Genomic DNA, 27,031 nt, shown 5'->3' with positions numbered 1-27,031 from the left:
CCCTCAATAGCAAGAATATCCTTCCTCAAATTTGGAGACCAAAACTGCACACAGTACTCCAGGTGCGGTCTCACCAGGGCCCGGTACAACTGTAGAAGGACCTCTTTGCTCCTATACTCAACTCCTCTTGTTACGAAGGCCAACATTCCATCGGCTTTCTTCACTGCCTGCTGTGCCTGCAAGCTTCCTTTCAGTGACTGATGCACTAGGACACCCAGATCTCGTTGAACATCCCCTCTTCCTAACTTGACACCATTCAGATAATAATCTGCCTTTCTATTCTTACTTCCAAAGTGAATAACCTCACACTTATCTACAGTAAACTGCATCTGCCATGTATCCGCCCACTCACACAACCTGTCCAAGTCACCCTGCAGCCTTATTGCATCTTCCTCACAATTCACACTACCCCCCAGCTTAGTATCATCTGCAAATTTGCTAATGGTACTTTTAATCCCTTCATCTAAGTCATTAATGTATATCGTAAATAGCTGGGGTCCCAGCACCGAACCTTGCGGTACCCCACTGGTCACTGCCTGCCATTCCGAAAGGGACCCATTTATCCCCACTCTTTGCTTTCTGTCTGTCAACCAATTTTCTATCCATGTCAGTACCCTACCCCAGTGTAAATGGTGTAAGAAAAATAAACTGCAGATGCTGGTTTAAATCAAAGGTGGACACAAAATGCTGGACTAACTCAGCGAGTCAGGCAGCATCTCGGGAGAGAAGGAATTTGTCACGTTTCAGGTTAAGACCCTTCTTCAGACTGAAGATGTCTGAAGAAGGGTCTCGACCAGAAAAGTCTCACATTCCTTCTCTCCTGAGATGCTGCCTGACCCGCTGAGTTACTGCAGCATTTTGTGTAGACCAGCGTAAATAGCAGAAGGGGTGCATCATCCTCCATTTTACCTGGTTGGCATGAATGAGTTGGCCCAAAGGGCCTGTTTCCATGATGTATGGCTCTGTGACTGTCAAAAAAGGCAGATACTATGACGCATCTGAGTGTTCCATTTTGATATTCCAATTACTTTTGATCTGAATCAACAATATTGCAGTTCATTATGAGGAATAAAGATTTGTAGCAGAAAATGTTCAGAATATTTGGGCCAGGCCACACCAGTAGGAGAAGAACCAGTGCTCCTTATTCAGGTTGAACTATTTTGCCTAAAAGTCATTGTGGAGTGATACAGCATGGAGATGAGCCCTCCAGCCGGCTGAGTCCATACCAAAGATACTAGAGGAGCAAGATGAACCACTCCGTCGAAATCGCCTATACTGAAGTGTAGTACGCAAAGGAGCGGGACGTCCGCCATTTTAGTAAGCAAAACCCATTGTTCGCTATGCCTCTCGTAGTGTAATCAGTGTTTTGGGGGGAAAGTGTGTGTGATGATACCATAAAAATGCGGAATATGTCTCATCTATCAATTCACAGATTTTTGTTATTTTTCTTTTTAAATGTTTCTGCAAGTTCCTGCCTACTAAAATGGCGCCATGACATACTACGGTTTTTAGGGTCGAGTGGTCTATCTTGCTCTGCTCTATTATCTTTGGTCCATACTGACCATCAAACTAATCCAACAGTAAAACCCATCTTTGTCTCCCCACATTCCCATCCCACCAAGATTCTACCTCTCAGATGGGCACCTCGGACAGTTTACAGTGGCCAACTAACCTATTACTTAACCCTGTACTCATTTGGGATGTGGGAGGAAACCGGGCCATCCAAGGGAAACCTGCATGATCCTAGGAAGAACGTGCAAACTCCATAGACACAGCAGTGAAGGTCAGGATTGAACCATGTAACTGGCGCTAAGAGACAACAGCTCAAAAGCTGTGCCATTGTGCCACTTCTCTGGCTATTCAAGCCACTTCGGTTCCCTGCATCTCAAAGTGGTCTGATGCCATATTTAGTTTAGTGTTTAACAATGCATTGAATGTACAGCATTGAAGGGTGGATCCAGTAATGACTGAATTGGTATTTCTACCACTGTAATATATGATTAACACTAATTTCCTTGTATTAATCTGTGAGTTTTGAAATAACTTGTGCTTGTTTTCTGCACACAGCTTGAAGATGAAGCTTTGAAATACATTGGTGCTCACTGTCCTGAGCTGGTCACTCTGAACCTTCAGACTTGCTCTGTAAGTGAAACTGATGGGAAAGTGAAAACTGCTTGTAAAAACATTAAAAAGCCAAAAGATGCTAAACATTGCTAAATTTCTGTGGATTTCAGAGGAGCAAAATACTTTTAATAAAAGTGCAAGGAATATTAATTCAAAACTGCTCCTTCATTTTCTGGATCATAGGTTACATTGATAATCTGAATATATCGCAAAAAACTGGAGTAACTCAGCGGGTCAGGCAGCATCTCTGGAGAGAAGGAATGGGTGAGGTTTTGGGTCGAGACCCTTCTTCAGATAATCTGAATGATTTGTTCAAAAACCCAGATAATTTGCACTATTTTGCCTCAAAGTTTGGTCACGTAGACTCGCCTTAATGATTGTTCAGCCGTGATGAGGTCTTGCCATTTTAGTCAGAAAGCCTGTTTTTATTTAGAAATTATTTTCCTTCAATTATTTCCCCTCCATTTCCTTGCCATGGTAGGAGCCATTATTTGGTGCCTGTGAAGGGGGAGGTGTGGGGTGGGAGGAATTCCTAAGGGTGAAACTGACCCTGGGTTCTTTGCCCAGCTAGTGTATGAGCTTTCACACGAGTCTACCCGCTGGTTCTACAACAATGTAGGGCAAGTTGACCAGGCCGTTTCTTATTCTCAGCTGGCATTTTGTGCTGATTTCAGAAGGGCCTGTTGCTTGTTCAAGAAAGAGCTAAAACTTGTTTTCTATAGAACATAGAAAAGTATAGCAAAGTACCAAGCCCTTCAGCCCATAATGTCTCTGCCTAACATGTTGCCAAACTATACTAATTTCACCTGCCTGTGCATGATCCATATCCCTCCATCCTCTGCATATTCATGTGCCTGTCTAAAATATCGTAGACCTAAAAGCCTCTTGCCACTTTCATATCTGCCTCCACCACTACTGCACTTCCAGGCAATCACCCACGGTTTAAAAATAAAATTGCCCGTCTTGTCTCCTTTAAACTTTGCCACTCTTACTTTGAAGCTATGCCTTCTAGTCTTTGACAGTTCCATCCTGGGGAAAAGGTTCTGATTGTCTACCCTATCTATGCCTCACACAATTATCTATATTTCTATCTGGGTAGGAAAATAACTGCAGATGCTGGTACAAATCGAAGGTATCACAAAATGCTGGAGTAACTCAGCAGGTCAGGCAGCATCTCAGGAGAGAAGGAATGGGTGACGTTACGGGTCGAGACCCTTCTTCAGACTGAGAAGGGTCTCGACCCGAAACGTCACTCATTCCTTCTCTCCAGCGATGCTGCCTGACCTACTGAGTTACTCCAGCATTCTGTGATATAGTTCTATCTGGTCACCCCTCTGCCTCCTTTCTCACCTGTTACCCAATCTCCAGTGCCATAAATATACACTTTGGTTAAGTTACTGATGTAGTAATCTAGAACCTTTGATGTCCCTCGGACTATTGCTGGCTTTACCTTGCACTAAACGTTATTCCCTTATGTATCTATACAGTGTAAATTGATTGTAATCATGTATTGTCTTTTGGCTGACTGGTTAGCACGCAACAAAAAGCTTTTCACTGTACCTCGGTGCACATGACAATAAACTAAATTGAATTGCACTAGAACCCTAGATTTAATCCAAAAACACATTCCAACCCCACGACTGCAGCCAAAGAATTTAAACTTGTAGTTAAATAAATTTAGAATATAAAGCTAGTAATCAGTAGGTTTTGAAACTATCGATTGTCACAAAAATCCATCTTGTTCACTTCAAGAAGGAAATCTGCACTGCTTAAACATTTTAGATCTTTTTGTTACTCTAGATGGTTTAGTTTAGAGATACCGCACGGAAACAAACCCTTCGGCCCACCCAGTCCACACCGACCAGTGATCCCAGCACACTTACACTATCCTACACACACGCGCGCGCGCGCACACACACACACACACACACACACACACACACACACACACACACACACACACACACACACACACACACACACACACACACACACAATGGACAATTTACACTTATACCAAGCCAATTAACCTACAAAACCTGAACATTCTAGGAGTGTGGGTGGGAGCCGAAGATCTCAGAGAAAACACGGGGAGAATTTACAAACTGTACAGACTGCACCCGCAGTCTGGATCGAACTCAGTGCTGCAAGCGCTGTAAGGCAGCATCTCTACTGCTGGAGCACATCTGACTGATGTTAGTCAGATCAGGGGTTGTTAATGATGGATAATAAATGTCAACCTCGCTTAGAATTGAATAAAACCCATTGCATAAAATGCACAGTAATTATAGTCTGTGCAGTGGCTGTGAGAATTGCTCTTGTTATTCACCTACAATCACCTACGGCATTTCTTTCCACTGCTATGCCGATGACACTCAGCTTTACCTCCCCCTGAAACCCAACAACCAGTCAAATTTGAACAGCCTCTTACACTGCCTTGAGGACATAAAATGTTGGATGGCACAGAACTTCCTCCAATTAAACGAGAGCAAGTCTGAGGTCATCCTATTCGGCCCCCCCGACTCCATCAAATCGATAACAGGCAGTCTTGGAAGCCTATCCTGCCTAGTCAAACCGCATGTCAAAAACCTCGGCGTGATATTTGACTCTGCATTAAAATTTGACAAGCAAGTCAACGCTGTGGTAAAAGCCAGCTTCTTCCAACTTCGTACCATAGCTAAAATCAAACCTTTCCTCCAATTCGATGACATTGAAAAAATCATTCACGCTTTCATTTCCTCCCGCCTAGACTACTGCAACTCCCTATACACTGGGATCAGCCAATCTTCCCTGTCCCGCCTGCAACTGGTCCAAAACACCGCAGCGAGACTCCTGACGGGTACCCGTAAAAGGGACCACATCACGCCGATTCTGGCCTCTCTCCACTGGCTCCCTGTACGGTACAGAATCAACTTCAAGCTCCTCCTATTCACATATAAAGCCCTAAATGGACATTCCCCCCCAACATCAAAAATCTTCTAACCCACCTCTCTAACTCCAGGTCCCTCAGGTCGGCCAACTTGGGGCTACTCACTATCCCGCGGTCTAGGCTTAAGCTCAGGGGTGACCGCGCTTTTGCGGTTGCAGCTCCTAGACTGTGGAACAGCATCCCTCTCCCCATCAGAACTGCCCCCTCCATCGACTCCTTTAAGTCCAGGCTCAAAACCTATTTCTACTCCCTAGCGTTTGAGGCCCATTGAGGAGTCGCTGTGAACTGTTTTGTATGTGCTGTTATGTTTGTGTGCTACTGTATGTTTCATTTTTTCCTTAGTACCTAAACAGATGTACAGCACTTTGGTCAACGTGGGTTGTTTTTAAATGTGCTATACAAATAAAATTGAATTGAATTGAATGAACCCTAATAGCACATGAGGAGGCCATTCATCCCATCCCATCTGTGACTTTTCAGTATAATATATTGACAGTCCCATTTCCTCACTCTTTCACAAAAGTCCCACAAAATATTTTTCCTTGGGGACTTGCACAATACCACTTTAGAAGCCTTGACGATCCATTTCAACAACTTCTGCAGGCTGAGAGTTCCAGATCATAACGATAGAAGCAGGTCAGATCTGACCAAAAACTTGCGAAGTAGTGTGGATCATACAATCCCTCAACTCTGCTCTTTCCAACATTACGATCATGGCTGATCCGATCTTTGGCTTCTCTCTGCATTCCTGTCATATGAGACATAAGCAAGCCAAAGGGTTCTGCTTCAACCTTTTAACATGTATCGTTGATATTACAATATATAAGCATACTGTTCATAATCCCTTAAAACTGCACTGTACTTTTAGCGAATTGCGTAAATATTATAAATAGTGGAGCTACTGAACAATAAACTATCCAGTTTGTTACCTTGAAACATGTAGGTGAAAGTATTTCTTTCCTTCACCCTCAACTTAAAAAAATATATAAATGCCGTATTCTCCAGCCACTGTACATTGCAGTAATCTCCCATTTGAAGCACAATAGGCAATAGGTGCAGGAGTAGGCCATTCGGCCCTTCGAGCACATTGAATCATTTCAAATCCGCATCTCAAATCTTCAAGTCTTAAATTTCTTAGTCTGTGAGGCCCATCTTAATGGTTGATCTTTTTTTAGTTATAAATGTGTAATCGCAGTTTACTGTGCGTGCAATCCTCCAACTGAGTATAATTTGTGTTTCCAAGCCTTGTCATTGTATGAATGTCATAATATTTTAGCTCTCATTACCAGTAGGAAGATCAAAGCTCTTGGCAGTAATAAAAAGGTGTTTTATCCAACACATCTGCATATGATTCCTTTAATTCCTAGCCCACTTCAACCACTTCCCTCCATTCTCATTTACCTGGATGATAGGTTATAACTTTGCCCAATGAAGTCAGCTGCATTTCAAACCTTTTGAAGTGTAGTTTTCGGGGATGGAGGTCTGTAAAGTCCATTTAATGTTTCTCTCCCAGCTCCGAGATTCTTCTCTCCTCCGTTCTGCCCACTTTATTTCATTTCCTTTCGTCTGTCTCTAACATTGTGTGCTGTCCAAAGGGGGGATGCTTTATTCCTCTGGAATCTGACAGTCAAGAAGTGAAGGGAAATGGCTACGTTGTACTGCGGTTTGATTTTCCCTGCTGCCACCTCCAGTGAGTGACGATCAGGAAGCTGTTGAACCACCTGTGGCACAGCATTGTATCACATGACCACCTCAAATATCCCTATAAAATTTTACTTTCGTTGTGATTTTCTTTTGCAGCAGATCACAGACGAGGGGCTGATAACGATTTGCAGAGGATGCCATAAACTGCAGTCACTCTGTGTCTCTGGCTGTAGTAACATCACTGATGCTATTTTGAATGCATTGGGACAGAATTGCATTCGACTTAGGTAGGCATGAAGCAGTGGCCACTTCTGTGTGTACATGGCTGAGGTGTGACTAATATGTTATACTTCCTTGCATACTTGCCTCCATTCTCTGGCAACCATTTTCACTGGCACGGTAGGGAGTTTGTCAGCTGTGTGCATTGAACATGACTTGCATTATGGAACGACATTTTGGATAGACTGATCTCATTGTTGCACTATACGATAGATTCTTGTTTTAAACTGAAAATTCCAGAAAGAATATTATACTAACTCTGACGAGTACAGCTTTATCCTACAGGATAAAAAAACACATTACTGTTATTTATTGAAGCAACATGACTTAAATTAAGGACAAAGTAAAGAAAACGACTTTTATTATTTTTTATTATTCTCATTTATTATTATTGCCATTTATTTGGCAATTTGACAAGCATCCCAGTCCCCATTTGTCACAGTGGACAATTTTTTAGAAATGGTACATGCTTCTCTTGTGGTGATTGTGTGTGTGTGTGTGTGTATATTTATATATATGATGATGATCCAAAATGCCCAAGATATCAAAGGATAAAATGGTGAGATTGCTGGACAAATATTCACAACTTTAATGACTTCTGATTTTATTTTTCAGAATATTAGAGATTGCTAGATGTTCGCAGTTAACAGATGTGGGATTTACCACGCTAGCCCGAGTAAGTGGACCAATAACCTGGCAGCAACCTTGTGCATTGAATTGATATTTTGCAAGGCTGGAGGGTAATAGCTCATGAGAAGTGGCTCGGCCACGGCACTTTCCGTCGCCCGGTGGGGGCTTAGAACCTTCATCGGCCTGCTCGGCTCGGCCTGGGCATTTCCATCGCCCGGCGGGGGCTTCAAAAGTCGGGAGCCTCGATCGCCTCGAGGCAGCAGTTTGACTGCCTGACCACGGGAGAAGAATGAGGAGGAGATAAGACTTTTCTTTGCCTTCCATCACAGTGAGGGTGTGCCTGGAGCAATCACTGTGATGGTTGTTTGTGTTAAATTGTAATTGTGTGTCTTGTGTTCTTCATTGTTTACTGCCGGACCCTGACGTGAGAGGACGCTGGCGCTATTTGTTCGCCGCTTCTCCGTCAGGACAAATCTTTTGTTTGTTTTTATGTCTTGTTTGCTTTGTAAAGCGTCTTTGAGTATCTTGAAAAGCGCTATATAAAATAAATGTATTATTATGATTATTATTAAGTGCACAGTCTTGCAGAGTACATCAAGTCAACTGAGGTCACAAATACTTTTTTGTTTTGCAGCGTTTATAACAAGAGCATTGTTGAAATCAATCAACCTTGGAGAAAAGTATTGCGGTTGGCAATTTGCACCAAACATTTATCCAGGGAGGAGTGGGGAAAAAATGTGAATCAATTAAGGCTACTGGTTCTGCAGCTTACCTAAAGCTTTAGAGCAGATCAGGTTTTCTTTGCTGAAATTCTGATTTGCTAAAATAATTCAATGTCCAGTTGCCAATTCCACAAAAGATCTAACCGTTGCAGCCAAAACGCAGCTGAGCAGTATGAGAAAGAGGCAATTAGAAAATTTAAAAAAATATATCCTGTTATTCTTTGCAGAATTGCCATGAGCTTGAGAAGATGGACCTGGAAGAGTGTGTTCAGGTGAATGTGCTCTTTGTATTGTTTTTACTTTCTTTGTTCTTTATAACGAATGGTGAATATATTTTTAAAGCAGAAATTACCCTGCAGATCAGGCAGCATCTGTGGTGTTGAAAGAGAAACAAAGTTAATGTTTCAGGTTGAAAACCCTTCAGTGATTAATCGTGTTATGTCAGATTTTGGTATTAACCATCCTTTGACACCATGTTTTAACGTGAAGGTGATGTTAAATATGTGCCTAGGTTTGCTTCCATGAAGGAAAGCTGAGACTATGAAATCCCAACCAGAGGTGTAACTACCAAGTTCATAAGTTAGGAGCAGAATTAGGCCATTCAGCCCATCGAGTCGTCTACTCTATTCAATCATGGCTAATCTATCTTTCCCTCTCAAACCCATTATCCTGCTTTCTCCACATAACCTTTGACACCTTTACGAATCAAGAATCTTTTCAATCTCTACTTTAAAATACCCTAAGACTTGACTTCCACAGCGAACTGTGGTAATAAATTCCACAGATTCACCACCCTCTGACTAAAGAAATTCCTCCTCATCTCCTTTCTAAAGGTATGTCCTTTTATTCTGAGGCTCTGCCCTCTGGCCCTAGACTCTCCCACGAGTGGAGACATCCCCTCTACATCCACTCTATCCAGGCCTTTCAGTAAAAATTTGTTTCACGTTATAATTGTTTAGCATGAATTGGAAGTAATGAATTGGAAGAACATTGGACATGGATGTAATGTGAAGTTCAACAATTACAGACTGAATGAGGAAATGAAGTATGAGAACTTTGAGAGTATGAGGGAATTGGTTAGGCATTTGAAAGAAAGAAATGAACTGTTATATAAGGTGAATAGAGGTGAATGGGACTATGAATTGTTTTCTATGCATCCAGTAAAGGCATAGTGGAGCTATGAACAAGCAAGAATTGTTATAACAATTCATGATTATTTTTCCACCATGTGTTGACAGGAAGGAGATTGATTAAGCTGTATTTGAGTCTTCAATTTGATCAACATTAGCATGTTGGAAATGGGGCAGGATGGGACTTGTCTTGTGCCTGCTCACCAAGAACTTTGCTGCCTTATCCAAGTGTCCCGATTCTGCCTAAAATGGAGTTGAGCATATACAAGTTATAACTTTTTTTTTGGGGGGGGGGGGGGGTGTCATTAATATTAAATGAATGGGTAGAAAGTTGACCAGTTAAATATAACGTGGGGGAAAATATAAAGTGTTTTTCATTGGAAGGGAGAATGATAAAACAGTTTCCAATATTGAGAAAAATTGCAGAAAGCTGTAGTAAAATGTGATTGGATGGTACTCTCGTGTATGAAATGCTAAGCATGTTTTCCTTCTCTTGCCTCTGGAAGCTGTAGAGGATGAAATCTTGAATATTTTTAACCCAGCAAGGGAATCAAGTATTACAGGGATAGGATGGAGAGTTGGCTTGGAGCAACCATGTGCTAATTGGATGACAGAATTGGCTTAAGGGGTGAAATGGTGAAATGATCAAATGGTCTTATGCACCAATGTTCTTGTAACTGAGACTTCTGCCATATAATATTTTAGTTTGGAGTTTGAGTTGGTTTTAAACTCTAGGATCAGGAATAAACCTGCTATAACCATGGCGAAAGAATGAAGTCTAGTTTATTTTATTCCCAGGAGGCATCTAGCAAATCTGATGCCAAGTCTTTGCTTTCTTCCCCTTCCTGCTTGAATAAAACAATGGTCGTTCTTCCTGTCTCTCTTTTCATTTGCTTCGTCTTCTATGGTTGGAACTGGCTGTGTGCAGCTTTGCTCAGTGCGATGTAAATCGTTTGACTGACTTAATTGCATTTGTGATCTCAAAAAGCTAGAGTAACTCAGCGGGTCAGGCAACATCTCAGGAGAGAAGGAATGGGTGACATTTCAGGTCGAGACCCTTCTTCAGACTGATCTGCAGTTATTTTCCTACACTAGTTGCATTTGTGATGTAACTTTAGCCACAGATTCTCGGGTGAAAACTAAACACAAATACTGCTATCAGATACTATGGGACTATGAAGCTTATCCCAAAGAAACAGATAATGGGTGGAGTGCACTGACCTTTAGCTGGTGATCATTGAGTAATGCCAGTATCACATGTATCAGTGCAGAAATACTGACTCCCTAAATAGCACATCATCCATGTGTTTGATTAACTCGAAGATAGGCGCAAAGTGCTGGAGTAGCTCAGCGGGTCAGGCAGCATCTTGGGAGAAAAAGGATGGGGATGTCCACATTAACCAGCATGTGCAGTTCCTTTCAAAATATACATTTTGATTGCTTAATTCCTTGTGTTGAGGGTCCAGAATTACTATTTTAGGCCTCTCAACGCTGATATATGGTGCAATCCTGTTCATTTCAATTGATTTGAACAGGGTGAATGCACACTACCTTTTTCCAGAGTTGGAACCAGAAACTAGAGGACATAATTTTGAGGTGAGGGAGAAAGATTTAATAGGAACCAGTAGGGGAACAGAGGGTTATAGGCCAAGTGCAGACAAGTGGAATGAGTGTAGATGGGGTATCTTGGTCGGTGTGGGCAAATTGGGCCAAAGGCCCTGTTTCTGAGTCGTATGACTGACTATGACTCTCTTTGTCATGACCTTGGTATCTATTGCTTTTCCTAGAAAAAAATTGATATAATTTTGTAGCTTGTGATACTTTTTATATTAAAATAAGACTGTTCATTTCCAAGGAAAGGCAGGCTGTTGAGTTCTGTGGCTTTTGATATTTATCTTGTATTCATCACAAAAAAAATCACATTTTTGGTGAATGGTGCAGTTGGGCTTTAATTTTGGGAAGTGACAAAATGGCAAACCATTAGCTCAGTGGAAAAATAAACACTTCAGTGAAATCTATAGAACGATGTGAAATTCTGTTTGTGCACTTCATATCTTTTTGTTTCTTTAACGCACTTGTGCATTAAAGCTGTTAATTGAATTCGCAGCTTGTCATGTGTGCCCTGTAACAATTAGTTTATTTTTCCTATCCTCTTTCCCTTTCCTGAAGATGGGGACTCTTGACTAAGTTTGTACTTCATGAGTTCCTGTCTCTGATCTAAGACTCGGATTATTCTTTCCATAAGATTTTGAGGCGGGGTGAGTTTTCATCTGCTTAAGACACCAACTCTCAACTGTTTAGGGAAAAAAAACCTGCAGATGCTGGTTAAAATCAAAGATAGACACAAAATGCTGGAGTAACTCGGTGGGTCATGCAGCATCTCGGGAGAGAAGGAATGGGTGACGTTAGGGTCTCGACCCGAAATGTCACCCATTCCTTCTCTCCCGGGATGCTAATTGGAAATCTGGTAACTAAAACCTGGACATCCTTGAAGTATATGATGGCATTGGGAGGCTGATGTCTGGACACATTATGCACGTATATTCTGTTTAGGCATAGTCTAAATACTTTACTATCATGTCATATTGGCATGTAAGTATATTTTAATACACCAAGTGATGGTAGCCAAATGATTGCAGTTTTACCTCCCTGTCTCAAAACGTGGTAGCTATTTATTTGAACTGCTGATGCAATAGATCTCAGTACCCCATATTCAGTCATTTGCATTATTTTCTTATTTTTCTCTTGCAGATTACAGACAATACTTTAATTCAGCTTTCTATTTACTGTCCACGGCTCCAAGTGCTGGTGAGTAGAAACAGGGAGCAGGTAGTGACTGTGTCAACAAACATTGTGCTGGAGGAACTCAGTGGGTAACCCAGCCTCTGTGGGGTAAAGGAAAGGCAGACATTTTGGGTCAAAACCCTGCATCAGGACTGTACCCACTCACCAAGTCATTCTCCCACCCTACCCTAGCTGAGTTCCTCCAGCAGATTGATTGTTGCTCCAAATTCCAAACATCTCTATTCTCTTGCGTCCCCATTCACCGTGTCGTGTCTGGTCACTATTCAGTTTGGTTCTGACTCTCTCTAACTGCAAACTTCAATCACTGTTAATGTCCTTGCTGAATGGACAACTTTAGACTTTAGAGATATCGCGTGGAAACAAACTCTTTGGCCCACTGAGTCCCCGCCGACAAGAGATCACCCATGCACTAACACTATCCTACACACTGGGAACAATTTTCAGAAGCGTAAAGCGTCTTTGAGTATATGAAAAGCGCTATATAAATAAAATACATTATTATTATTATTATTAATTAACCTACCAAGCCAGTATGTCGTTGGGATGTGGAAAGAAACCGGAGCACCCGGAGAAAACCCACAGGGTCAAAGGGAGAATGTACCAACTCTGTACAGACAGCGCCCATAGTCAGGATCGAAACCGGGTTGCTGGTGCCGTAAGGCAGCAACTACACTGCTGTGCCCCTGTGCAGCTCTCTCTCAGTTTAGGAACTTTGCAGTTGTGTCCAGGCCCAGTGTTTTGAGTTTCAGATTTCTACTACTCTGAACGAAAATGGTTCTGATATCATTCCAAATTAACCTATCTCTAATTTTGAGCCAAGGACCCTTGTTCCAGGTTTGCTATTGTGAAAGATAGTTAGCACCTACCCTTTGCTTGCCAACTCCTTTAATCAAATATCTGACATCTGTTGTCACTTGCATTCTGTCCAAATAACATGTAATGAGCTGGATCCTCGAACAGTTACTTTGTTTAAAAGATTGATAGTTAAGTAAATTGGGGGGGGGGGTTCTCCCCATTTGCAAGTTGACAAAATGTTGCCATGTATTAGTACTGTTTTACTCCTTTGCCTTTTCTTCTTGCCTCTGCCTGCATTCTTTCCCATGAAATATATTTGATGGCTCCTCCATTGTGTGAAACTGTCTGAGAAAGAACAATGATAAGCTTCTAGCCACTTGTCAAGCCAAGACTACAACCAACTGGGCTGTGGGCTTGCTGGTCCAACCTTTGTAAATTCACTGGTACTTCAAGCTGTTTTGCCATCTACATTGAAGTACTCTCAACTTGAAATATTAACACGTCTGCCTTTTGTGTCCAATTTAATTCATATCGACCAATCAGCAGAAATTGAATCTCCAACTCTTCTCTGAAAATCTATGCTTCAACTCTGTAATTGAGAACATTTACACAAACTTTTAAAACTTACCAAAAATTACAAAAAGAGTTTGAAAAGGACAGACAGACTGTAGGCGAGGCGGCCATCGTGCGGCGCGGCCATCGTGCGGCGCCCCCTGGTGGTCTAAGAAACATATATTACAAAACCCGCAAATACTGTAAATTTCACTGACAAATTTCAAGATATTTTTTTTTCTTCTTTGCTGTCCCTGTAATTTTGCTCTGCTCTATGGTTTTGCTCTTGTGGTCCTGTTTACCAAATGCAGTCTTTTCTGCAGTTTTTATGATCTCAGTTTTCCTAGTCACTTTGCCTTTCTCTGGCTCACGGTTTTCTCAGCTACTGAGTTTTAGAATCTGATGTCTGCTTTTTGCTGCTTTCCCATGGACAACAGCTGCCGGAAGGCAGAACGTTCTGAAATGATTGGAATGTGACTAAACATCTTTTGCAGGAAACCTTCATTTGGTAGAAAACCAAATCTCAGATTGTAGAAGAAAACTATTATTTCTGCATTAAAGGGGCTTGTGCTTTGGGATAAGATTTAAAAGTTAGTTCAAATCCTGGCTGTATCCCATTAACATCCGTCCCAGGCCTCAAACTGGCCAGTGATCCACTGAAATACTCAGGCCACAAGATGTACACCACCCCTTCTCTCGCTACCTGAATCCCACTCTCTGAATTCCTCCCCTAATTTCTTCTGCCTCTCCTCTATTCCTCAACTCTTCTTTTCAACTCCTTTTAGAGTGATCGTGCTTTCACTTTAGAGTTGCAGAAACAGCACGGAAACAGGCCCTCCAGCCCACTAAGTCCACACCAACCAGTGATCACCTGTGCACTAACCTACACACACTAGGGGCAATTTCTGCAGCTTACCAAAGCCAGTTAACCTATAAACCTGTGCATCTTTGGAATGCGGGAGGAAACCGGAGCATCCGGAGAAAGCCCACACAGTCGCAGGGAGAATGGACAAACCATACAGACAGCACCTGCGGTCAGGATCGAACCCGGGCCTCTGGCGCTGTAAGGCAGCAACTCTACCGCTGTGCTACTGTGCTGCCCCAAATCAATTCCTGCTCTAATCTATTTTCTCATTTCAGTTGCTTTCTGGAACTTGTGTCGAAAGCATTGAATATAAGTTGTTCACAGTGCAATTTTCCCCTCTGCAGAGTTTGTCTCACTGTGAATTGATCACTGACGACGGTATCCGCCATCTTGGGAATGGGGCCTGTGCTCATGACAGATTGGAAGTGATAGAATTGGATAATTGCCCGCTGATCACAGACGCCTCGCTGGAGCATCTAAAGAACTGTCACAGTCTGGAGAGGATAGAGCTGTACGATTGTCAACAGATAACACGTGCTGGGATCAAGAGACTCCGAGTAAGCATATATCATATCATATCATATATATACAGCCGGAAACAGGCCTTTTCGGCCCTCCAAGTCCATGCCGCCCAGCGATCCCCGTACATTAACACTATCCTACACCCTAGGGACAATTTTTACATTTTACATTTTACCCAGCCAATTAACCTACATACCTGTACGTCTTTGGAACATATAGTTCTGTCCGAGGGATTTGACTTCTACTCGTGTCTATGTTAGAGTATGGGTGCTGTCCAGTTATAATGTCCCAATCCGTCCTACTGCTGTTAATTGATGTGTTGGAGATACGAGAAGGGGGAGGTTGTAGCTGCAGATGGTTGTGTTAAAGGAGTTTTATCTGAACACTGTAAATAGCTGTCTGAGTTAAGCAATATAAATGAAAGAAGTCAAAATGCTGGGAGACAAGGGCAAACCAGTATCCTATTCACAAATTAACTGATCAGTAATATTTTGAAGTAAATATTTCATATCACTAAGTTACTAACATTGGTATAGACATTGTGGGTCAAAGAGCTGTTTGTGTACTTCACTGTTCTATGCTCAATCGGATAGTGACACTCATCTGCAGCAAGGTAGTTAAGAGATCTTATACTATACATTTTTAAAAGAACTACTTGAATTTATGTAGCAACGTTAACATTGCAAAATGTCCTGGGGCATCTAGTTAACAAATTTGGTATTGCGTTTAAAGTGAATTAGGACTGGTCAGAGTTAGGGTTTAAAGGAGCTTCTTAAAGATGTAGAAATGTGAAAAAAAGGAAAATAAGTGTGGAAACGGGCCATTCAGCCCTTCAAGCTTGTGTTGCCATTCGGTATGATTGTGGCTGGTCCTCCATCTCAGTGCCACATTTCTTCTTATGCCACCCTATGCTTTTTGTGTCTAGAAATCTATCATCACCTTGTGTACACTAAGCCAGAGTGCCTTTTGTGGCAGAGACATTTTTCTCAGTTCAATCTAAAATGTCTTGTAAGTGTGTGAATGTGCATACAATATACAAATTAACTGGTAACATTGAGCCTTAAAGGATATGTTTGGAAAAGGCTGTGGCAATTTTTTGTACTTGTCTGATTCGAGCTTTAGGTTTATTATTATGGGCACTTCTACTGAGGTGCAGTGAAAAGCTTTGCATTCTATCCAATCAGATCAGATATATCATATCATATCATATCATATATATACAGCCGGAAACAGGCCTTTTCGGCCCACCAAGTCCGTGCCGCCCAGCGATCCCCGCACATTAACACTATCCTACACCCACTAGGGACAATTTTTTACATTTACCCAGCCAATTAACCTACATACCTGTACGTCTTTGGAGTGTGGGAGGAAACCGAAGATCTCGGAGAAAACCCACGCAGGTCACGGGGAGAACGTACAAACTCCTTACAGTGCAGCACCCGTAGTCAGGATCGAACCTGAGTCTCCGGCGCTGCATTCGCTGTAAAGCAGCAACTCTACCGCTGCGCTACCGTGCCGCCCTTTCCATGATTATAACCAAGGCAAACTCAAGTACAATGGACAGAGGAAAGGGGAAGATCCAGTGTTTAGACTATAGTTCATAACATTGGACTTCATCTATGGAACTGATGTGCTACAATGAGGGGGGATCTTATAGAAACATAAAAATTTAAGTGGTTGGAGAGGCTAGATGCGGGAAGATTTTTCCCGATGTTGGGGAAGTCCAGAACCAGGGGTCACAGGTTAAGGATAAGGGGGAAGTCTTTTAGGACCGAGATGAGAAAACATTTCTTCACACAGAGAGTGGTGAGTCTGTGGAATTCTCTGCCACAGAAGGTAGTTGAGGCCAGTTCATTGGCTATATTTAAGAGGGAGTTAGATGTGGCCCTTGTGGCTAAAGGGATCCGGGGGTATGGAGAGAAGGCAGGTACAGGTTACTGAGCTGGATGATCAGCCATGATCATATTGAATGGCGGTGCAGGCTCGAAGGGCCGAATGGCCTACTGCACCTATTTTCTATGTCCACAATGAGGTAGAGGTGCATCGGACAGTACCCTAGTTTTGGAAGACCAACCTGATGACAGAGGAGACGAGGCGGTTTCTGCATCTGGTGGTGCATGCTTTCAAGCTTCTGTACCTTGTGCCGGACGGGTATAGGAAGGAGGAATGTACGGGGTGGGACGAGGCTTTGCTGACGTTGGCTGTTTTATTGGCACAAGTTTGATCTGTCCCTTTTCTCTTTAATTGCAGACTCACTTACCGAACATCAAAGTCCATGCTTACTTTGCTCCAGTGACGCCTCCTGCATCAGTGAGTGGTGGTCGCCAACGTTTCTGCAAGTGCTGCATTGTTCTATGACACCAACTTTGCCCAGCCCAAATCTATTTATAGAACATTGCAATGGAGGCGATTGAACACGTCGTCAGTGGTGATCCTGGTGCATTGTGAGACTGTACAGTAAGGGCTGTCCAATCACTGTGGCTATGACTGATCGCACAGTTACCAGGCAGCACCTGTGATGCCCATGTCTGTGTGTGCAGATATGTATTAGTCTCGTCACTGTATCATTCAATTCAGATTTTCCCAAGAACACGGATAATTTATTTTTTTGGATTTTTGAGGGAAAAAAATTAGATTCCATGTGTTGCAGTGGGGGAAATTCTTTACATACCCGCATCTGAAAAATATAATGCAACCTGCCAACACACACGTGATGTGAGACATAACCACATTAAACTGTGCACTAACCCTTTTGCCCACTGGTCTTTCTCCATGGAAAAGGAAGGGAATTGTAACACGGAATTCGTGGCACGTTGGCCTGTGAAAGTTTTGCACAAGAGTTTCTTGTTGGTCCAAACCGACTGTCATTCCTTCCCTGGAAAAGAGGCCATCAGCTGGTATTTTAGGCTGTGCAGCTCACTATTTCTGCTGTCTTGCACAGCTTGTCCTGTGCTACAGGCCTGCATCCTGTAGCATCAAGGTAATTTGTTTTCTTGAGATACGCTGAATATTTTTGTTTCTTGTGAAATGTTTGAGTCAGTGGTCTCTCCACCCGAACACATGGAGTATGGTTCCTCAGGTTAATGGATGCCTTCAGTACCACGCACAACCGTCCACTGTTGAAGTAAGGTGTGACCATATGTTGACATTGGTGTTTTGAGCACAATTAGGATTGGGGGTGGGTGCAGTGCAATATGGTGCATTCTATCACAATTCCATCTTCATTTGTCCTGTTTAGGTAGAACTGATGGATATAAATTTAGATCAGGAGCCCAAGTTGAAATTCCATTCAATGATTATTTAGTTAATTTTATAAACCCCCTTTTACCATTTTGATGTTGGTAGACTGAGTACAGATGGGGAATAATATACCTGGTTGGATAAACTTACTGGACCATTGGAGAACTGATAGGGTTTTCTCTGTGCTTGTTTACAAGAATGGGTGGATTTTTTTTAAGCCCTATTGCCTTATTGTGCAATACAGTCAGTTCATGATGCATCTTAACCCTGTGTGTTTTTCATGTGCGTCAGTTCTTCAGTGGTTCAGAGTGTCAGAAGTGGCTAACGATTTCTGTAGTTCCAAACATTCAGAAATGAAATTGTAACATTTCTCATGATTTGCCTGCCTCATTCTATGTAACCCAATGTCAAACAGTCCCTATCTTGTTTCAGATAAAACACTAACAACCTACCAATGTGTTCAAGTTGTGTTCTCGGAGATCTAAAACATACCAGATGTTGGAGGGTTAGAGGTAAATGTTAAGAATTAAAATGTGAAAAATGTAAAAGGTTTTTAAAAAATGTTTTCAATTTTATTTTGGACGTGGGAAAGAGCGAGGACGAAAACGATTCATGTGTTCATGTATTCATTCTTTATATTTTTAACCGAGCTTGCAGGCACTTGCTTGAAGTTCTGAAATCAGTTCTGCATTCCTGAATTATTATTCTTGAACGTTTCTTGAAAACATTCAATTATACATTTAAGCATTTAACATTTTTTTAAAAAGTTTGACCTCTCGCCATTGGATCCATAAACATTTTGTTCGTGGGGATCATTTTGAGATATGGTTACACGAGGAAATAAGACTTGGACTGGCCTGTGGAGGAGTAATTGCCAGAGCTGTCTCTGTATTTATGGCTCAGCAATTTTAGCAGTGACTCCGGGATTGTTATCATTTCATTCAAGTTGCTTCTGACTGCAAAGGCCCAAGGGGTGGAAATCTGTCACCTTCACATGCTGAATTGGCAATTGGCAGAATTGTAGATGGTGCATGTTGAATTCTTCTTCGGGATTTAAGTTCCATTGAAGCCAATGAAACAAGTTTGGAAAGCTAGTACAATGCAGAGCCATTGCATGTTTAGTGCATGCAACTTTCAGCAAATATCCATCCCATTGACTCCAGGGAATGGGACAGGCCATGATATGTGTGAAGGTCATTGAACCCAGTCCCTCTTCGAAAAAAATTACAAACCAAATACACAAGAAGAGATAGTAGCTGTGTAATTAATTAATTTATTGTTGTAGATGTGTATCCCAACAGTTGTACACGCCAGATGGAAGTAATGGTAAAATGAAGATAAAAATCAGTTTTTCTGCGACTTGCCTATTATTATTGATGTACGGGTTTCCTTTTAATATATTTATTTTCTGCTTTGCTATTCAGTCAGTCTTTTTTTTTAAACAGCAAAGTTGTTTAAAAGGCTAATTACCTTTGTTCCCTTTCCATTCAATAACATTGTTCCTTTAAAAGCGAATGCAATGGAAGTTTGCTCAAAGCTGCTTCCTAGTAGCTGCCATATCTTTGGCAGGAGGCCAAAGCTTGTCATCTTTCCCCAAAGCAATGGCAGCTGATCGAGGCAAACAGTCTGGCAGACCAGTTTTTCTAGATTCTTCCTCTGGTCCTGCCTTTTCTCAACCATAGACTCTGTTCCTGTTGCTTTTGACTTATTTTTGGGTTGCTTCCTGTACAGCTGGCTTTCCTTGCAGAAACTTATCAGTTCATCTTTATTCTTCCCTTTTCTTGGTATTGCCTATTGCAAATGCCTTTCAGCTGACTGTCCTTTAAGCAACCGCTATTTGTATTGACAGCTGATTTGCAAGAACAGCTGACTTGCATGCCACATTCATAACACATCAGCAGAAAATGTTTAATGTCTGTGTGATTCGACTTGCAACAACTTGTTAACAACTCTGTCTCATCCTATTAATCAACATTTCCTCCAAAGGAAAGTTCCAGGAGAATTAGTCAACATCCAGTTAAAAGTAACATGACTTTGTTTGATTCCCAGTATAACATTTTCCTTAATTGATTCTGGGACTTGATACAATCAGAAATAAAGAAGGAGAATGCTGGAAATTCTTGGGTTTGGTAGAATGTTTGGAGAGAGAAACAGCTAGCTTGTTCAGGCTGATGGCTTCAGTTTTGATGGCATTAAACTGAATGAGCACAAGACAGGTGTTGAATTTTTGCTTGATCAGTGATTTGTTAAACCCTGATATCTTTTTCTTTTCAATGACCCTGCAGATTTCCATATAGTTGTCAGTGCCTTGGGAACTAAATGAATACACCTTGTATGTTCCCCTTGTTACCTCTAACAGGCACCAACAGCCTATTGCTCCTCAGGCTATTCATCGAAAGCTGTTGACTTGTTTGTTTCTTTCTGAGTAACATTCAAGAGTTATCTGACAAACGTGTAGATATTGATAGCTTACAGTGGCTGTTGGTCTCTATTCTAACACTGGTGAGTTTCTGCTCGCCACCTTTCTCTGTGGCATTGTGTTTGACATCTCGTGCATGATTTTGTTGTCCCGTTTGCGGTGCGTGTTCGCTGTAGCTTTCTTGCGGTGGTCTGTTTTGGTCTTGACTCGATATCCCAGCTAGAGTAAGGGAAACAGATTTAGATTATTTTTGGTTGATGAAGCCAGCAGCTGAAAGGCTGTGCGTAGAAAAATGGTATAGGCGGAGGTCATCATGTCCACATCCATGCCAGCTGAAAAATCCACTGAGACCAATTCCATCCAATTCTTCCCCTTTACTTCGGAGCAGGTGAAATTCTCATCCAGGTTCTTTTGTGATGAGAGTTTTGGCCCATAATCACCTTATTGAACTATAAGTAAAAGACCATTGGTCAGATGATGCAACTTTCTTCAACTTTTTCCTTTTACTTATTGTCTTAAATTTGTGCGCTCTAGATGTTAACCTCTCAGCTGAAGGGATTAAGCCCTGTTCTATGCAGTCCTCAATTTTACACCTCAAACAATTCTCTTGCTTCATTAGTATCTAGATTAATAGCAATCTGATGTGGAAGTAGCAGTGGTTGATTTAGTGGATGTACCCATTATTGGTATCTAATAGATTTTGGAACTTGGACGTTAAATAAAATGTGTTTGGTCACTTCTGGGGTATGAAATTTAGAAAATAAATCATTTTGTTAATGTAGCTTGGATGAACTAATTGGAACCAAGACATTCTCCTTATGAACCCAGTGCAGACAAGTATGACACTCCAAAGACACACAGGATTGTAGGTAAATTGGCTTGGTATACGTGTAAATTGTCCCAAGTGTGTAGGATAGTGTTAATGTGCGGGGATCCCTGGTCGGCGCGGGCCGAAGGGCCTGTTTCCATGCTGTATCTCTAAACTAAACGAAATGCTTCCCCACATGTGCATCAGGCGCACATCCTTTGATATCAAAAGTGTAGGTGGGTCGGCCTGCAAAGTCAATAGGTACATCTACTTGGTCGCAGTCTGCAAGTCTCATTACTACACCCCAAACATCAATTGGCATGGGCCAACTCTAAAGTGGTGTTGCTGTACTTGACCAACGCAAACCTTGTTTTTATGGGGATCTGTCGTACATCCCTTGGAGTGAAGTTTGTCTTTCCACCATATTGGGTAAGACATCCAGGGAGATAGCATCAAAGTATTTGAAAAAATGACCATCAAAGACCTCATGGTCACAAACGACACTGAAATCCTACTTGCATGGGAGGCCTCACTGAGGTTGGTTAGGACAAGGCATACAATTGTGATGGGACAGCCACGAAAAAGGGACTAAAGAAGGGGAACATTGACGGTTATATCTGCCAGTTGATATTTAGCCAAGCAACTTGATGCAAGGGAACTTTTAAACGTGAAATAGACCCCAGTGAACGATATGGATATTGGCAATTTGAGACGAGACTTTGACAGAAGTGGTAATTTTCCAATTCTCTTGGCATATTAATATGATGCAGTTACATCGGGACTATTGCATTGGGATTGCCAACATCTGCCTGGCCTCCATGCATGTCTGGACAGTATTGTGCTCATCAGTACAGCTGACTATCGCTGTAGGTGCCCTGGTAGGCTGTAGTGGATCTTGATGCAAGGAGGTTATTTTATTTTTCTGTGCACTATAGAAAGTGGCATTTCCAGTTTTTGTCTGTACCTGGGATGTGGATTTTGCCGTCAAGACCAAGAGTTTAGTGCCCACCCCTAATTGCCCTGAGTGCAGTAGTGCGCTACTTTCTTGATAGCATTTTTGGACAATGGTAGCTTGGTGTAGACACTTCAGAGGTCATTTTAAATCAAATCCATTATTGTGGTCACGCAGTCATGAACAAACTAATTTGGGTTTCCTCACCAACCTGAATTGTTAGGACAATCACTACTGACGGGTTCTATTGACCTTAAATTACCTAGCTCTTTGAATCCCCTTGAGCATTAGTCCATGCCTCTGGATTGCTAATGTTGTAACACAACCACTATGCCTCCACCCCCATATCTCCACATGTGAAGTGGCAATCTATGTCGTCTTTTAATTAAAATGGTTATAGTTTGCCACTCTGTTCGTTCACAGAAACAAAGGGAGTTTTCTCTCCACCAGTGGGACTGTTGCTTCAACATTATGAATTGCTGCTGTTGTTTAAGAACAAGCAAAGGGCCACAGTGGATAGTTGTGTAGGATGGTTGAAAAATGGTAACCCATTTTTGTTTTGTGTCGGTAAAAATAGTTGCAGATCTGGAGGATTTAGGATGAAGTGGCCAGGTGGTGGGTTGCATAGTATTGGAGAATGGCGTCCATGTGCCTCTCAGCAGATGAAGCTTTTTTTTTGAAGTTGTGTGAATATTATGAATTGCACACTTTGCAAGACTTGAAGTACAACTAAATATCTTTTCAGTTCAGTGTTAATTTGACAGCTTTCTGAGCATATGATATACAATATTGCATTAATATAGCAGAATGCTCTGTTGACATGACCTGATAAGGCATATTATCAATTTTAATGTAGCAGGAGTTCTTCAATGTGATTTGCCTATACTGCACTTTATGCAGGATACGCATTTGCTCACCGTTAAATTTACACAAATTAGCCCAAGCTACCGAGTTGGTTTTAGTCCTGGTCTTCAACTGTTAAATCTCAGTTGTCCAGTGTATCCTGTATTCAGCCTGGTAGTTATCTTCTTTGGGGTGATGGCTTGGCGTTGATCTACTGATGTTGCAGCATTTTTAGGTTAGACATTTTAAGATTAAGCGTTGGGGAATGGTTGGCCTGATGTGAGATTGCAAACCAACTCGCTTCCACTTTTGAAATACCAGTGCATTTGCTTTGGAATCTTCTTAAAGCAAGATCTAAAGCAGTGATGTTAATGCATTCTGCACGATGACTGCATCTAGGTGTGCACCTTTTAATATCTAAAAATATTTTCATGTCTTCTGTGGAAAATGTAAGGATTTACTGACTTTTTAAAAACCCGCTTCAAACTTCAGCGGTTGTTGGGCCAGTTAAATGGGTGCAAAAATATAATCTCAAATGATATTAAAACTGGATTAATTAATCAAAAAGCTCTGTGTTGTTGATTGGCATCATCGCAAGCAAAGGCAGTCAATGTTGGTTTAGCCTGTGACTCTAGGTATGATTGATCCCCGCTGAGGTTCTTGGTTGCTTTGAGTTTTCAATTCTCGTGTTCAGTGGAATAGACTCTCATTTTCGCAGTCTGAAGAAGGGTCTCGGCCCGAAACGTCACCCATTCCTTCTCTCCTGAGATACTGCCTGACCTGCTGAGTTACTCCAGCATTTTGTGAATAAATACCTAATTTTCTTCTTCTCTCCAACCTTCCTCTGTCCCCACCATAAACAACCACAAAACCCCAAAAGAGGTTGTTATGTGAAAAAATTGGGATTGATGGTGAGGTGCTTGCGTTGGCTTATTGGGCATTTTGGTGGGGAACTGTAATTCAAAGTAATTTGAACCTTTAGGCCAGGTAGGTGGGGTGCATTAGCAAATAAAAGTCAGATTTAAGATTATAAATCTGAGCAAGGCTTGTCAGTACACACACAAATGTGGTTAAACCTCAACTCTGGTACAAGCTTAACAAGAGGTATCGAGTGCAGTAACAAAGCAAATTTGGCAATGCAGAGTGAATGAAAGTGTAAAGCTGATCAGAAGAAAAATTATTACGTTTTTTAAACTCCGGCATAACCCCAGGAGCTAAAGCATTGATTGTTTTAATATGTCCAATGAAACGTGCAGTTCATTTTATTTATGCAAGGTAAAAGCTACTTGAAGAAAAATCATTTTAAGAATGTACATATTTTGTAAAAAGGAGAAAAATCCCCCCCCCCCCCCCCCGAAAAAACAAAAACTATAGGGTGATGTGCGGCCTTAAATTGTCAATCATCAAGATTATTCTGTTTATAAATTATGTGAGAGATTGATGTCATTAGTTGTCGTACAAGATTCTTGGAGCGTTTTCGTTCCAGCACCACTGTCTTGAGGAGAGGATGCTGCACTTCAGTGATGTCAGTGGTTGGAGCGTATATAAAAGTGTAGAACTATCTTTCTCCACAACAGTTTTTCATGTGTTTTTATTTTCCCCATTGAGGATAGAGCTGCAAACAAAAACCAGGTCCAGCATAGGCTTCCATTGAGGCCTGTATGGTCCCTAGCAAGATGATGTTGAAAGGTCATTCCCTATTGCTAAACTAAAGTGAGACAACGAGGACCTCCCTTCTTTATGGTTGGTGAGTATACGCCCCGTGGACCATCCATGGATTTAGATACCAAAGTTAACCTGTGATTTTAAAGTCTGCTAGTCTTGACGCCTCTGATCGTTTCCATGTGTGTAATTTTCTGAACAGTTCTCCCTTTTTGTCTTTTATATTTCATCTAATTTCAACCACTACCATGAAACATAGGCAGATAGGTGTCTGTTTCATTTCTCAATAACAAGGGGATCGGGTCATTGCAGCAAAGTCTATACAGGCCTTACCAATGAGAAATAATCTGACAATTTGTGTTTTAGCTTTAAAGAAAACTGTGTTACATTTAAATATTACATTTGGTAAATAGGTTGAAATCTTGTTCCATCCCTATATATATATATATATATATATTATATATAAACCTGTGTTGTACATACTGTATTCCAATTATATTGTAATCTGTGCTAATATTCTCAAACACTGAGTGTTCATAATATAATGGCAATGTATTAAATAGTGAAGTATTTCCTTTACTGTGTCTCTGTTTCTTTTTTGGAATAAAGATTTACCAGTGATCTAATAGTTATTGGCTTTTAAAGAATGGAGGGCAAGAATTTTTCCAATTTTGTCCTCATTGGTGGTTTGTAGAGCTTCAAGTTAAAATATTTTTGCTGCTTAGAGCAATAATTCTGAACAAGATGTAAAGTGCTGAAACATAGAGCACTTAAATGCCAGAGACCTAATAGAAAAATACATAATACAGTTATTGAATGGAAGCATGTATGAAGGAACTGCAGATGCTACTTTAAACCGAAGGTAGACACAAAATGCTGGAGTAACTCAGGGGGACAGGCACCATCTCTGGAGAGAAGGAATGGATGCCATTTTGGGCCGAGACCCTTCTTCAGACAGTCTGAAGAAGGGTCTCGACCCGAAACATCACCCATTCCTTCTCTCCAGAGATGCTGCCTGTCCTGCTAAGTTACTCCAGCATTCTGTATCTAATATTGAATGGAGGTTATGTTTGGCTGGTCTCTCTCAGCCCCTTAGACTTCATGGAGGGCAACTATTTCCATTGATGAAAGGGTAAAGAAGCAGCCGAGGGCATTAGGGGGTTGAATGGTGACCTTTGCTGTGAACTTTTATTTCTATGTGATGGTCTTAACACAGTTCCTGATGGGGATGTGGTGTTGCCCAAAATAACTACTTAAGCAGCCTGGGTGCTGTTGGAACTATTGGTATGGAAAACATTTGGCTCCGGAGCAGATTGCAGTCGACTGCCTTGAAATTGAATAACAAAGCTGGGAAGTATATTCTGAATCTTTCCATTGGCATTCTTCATGAAGAAAATGACTAGAAACAGAAAGATGAACATGAGTGCTTAGATGTGTTATGTTTACTCCTTTTTTCCCCCAATCATATTTGATTTGATTGTAGGTTGCATGGAAACAGGCCCAGACGTCGACCAAGTCCACAGTGACCTTGTATCTGGACTACACTTCTTCCCACCTGGTCCCCTGCAAAAAGTCTATCCCCTACTCCCAATTCCTCCGTCTACGCCGCATCTGCGCCCGGGATGAGGTGTTTCACACTAGGGCTTCCGAGATGTCCTCGTTCTTCAGGAAACGGGGCTTCCTCTCCTCCATTATAGATGAGGCTCTCACTAGGATCTCTTCTACATCCCGCAGCTCCGCTCTTGCTCCCCCTCCCCCCACTCGCAACAAGGACAGAATCCCCCTCGTTCTCACCTTCCACCCCACCAGCCAGCGGATCCAACATATCATCCACCAACATTTCCGTCACCTACAACGGGACCCCACCACTAGCCATATCTTCCCATCCCCTCCCCTCTCTGCGTTCCGCAGAGACCGTTCCCTCCGTAACTCCCTGGTCCACTCGTCCCTTCCTACCCAAACCACCCCAACCCCGGGCACTTTTCCCTGCAACCGCACGAGATGCAACACCTGTCCCTTTACCTCCCCCCTCAACTCCATCCAAGGACCCAAACAGTCTTTCCAGGTGAGACAAAGGTTCACCTGCACCTCCTCCAACCTCATCTATTGC

The 27,031-nt window shown here is 41.8% G+C and overlaps 1 protein-coding gene across 3 annotated transcripts in view; it reads left to right on the top strand.

The window, feature by feature from the left end:
• The window catches only part of LOC144607836 (F-box/LRR-repeat protein 20), a 109,356-nt gene extending 83,930 nt beyond the window's left edge, over positions 1 to 25,426 (top strand). For 2 of the 3 annotated variants that reach the window (XM_078424962.1, XM_078424961.1), the window contains exons 9-15: positions 2,068 to 2,142; positions 6,854 to 6,984; positions 7,592 to 7,652; positions 8,556 to 8,600; positions 12,210 to 12,266; positions 14,820 to 15,032; positions 17,248 to 25,426. In XM_078424962.1, the coding sequence (XP_078281088.1) occupies positions 2,068 to 2,142; positions 6,854 to 6,984; positions 7,592 to 7,652; positions 8,556 to 8,600; positions 12,210 to 12,266; positions 14,820 to 15,032; positions 17,248 to 17,355 (690 nt within the window). In that variant the 3' untranslated portion in view covers positions 17,356 to 25,426. The remainder of the gene's footprint in view (positions 1 to 2,067; positions 2,143 to 6,853; positions 6,985 to 7,591; positions 7,653 to 8,555; positions 8,601 to 12,209; positions 12,267 to 14,819; positions 15,033 to 17,247) is intronic. The other variant, XR_013549143.1, reaches the window with a different exon arrangement.
• The last annotated feature ends 1,605 nt before the right edge of the window (positions 25,427 to 27,031 follow it).

The sequence above is a fragment of the Rhinoraja longicauda genome, chromosome 29 (assembly GCF_053455715.1).
Source record: "Rhinoraja longicauda isolate Sanriku21f chromosome 29, sRhiLon1.1, whole genome shotgun sequence".
Taxonomy (NCBI): domain Eukaryota; kingdom Metazoa; phylum Chordata; class Chondrichthyes; order Rajiformes; family Arhynchobatidae; genus Rhinoraja; species Rhinoraja longicauda.
Note: the sequence above shows the minus strand (reverse complement) of the source record. Positions and strands in the feature narration are given on the sequence as shown.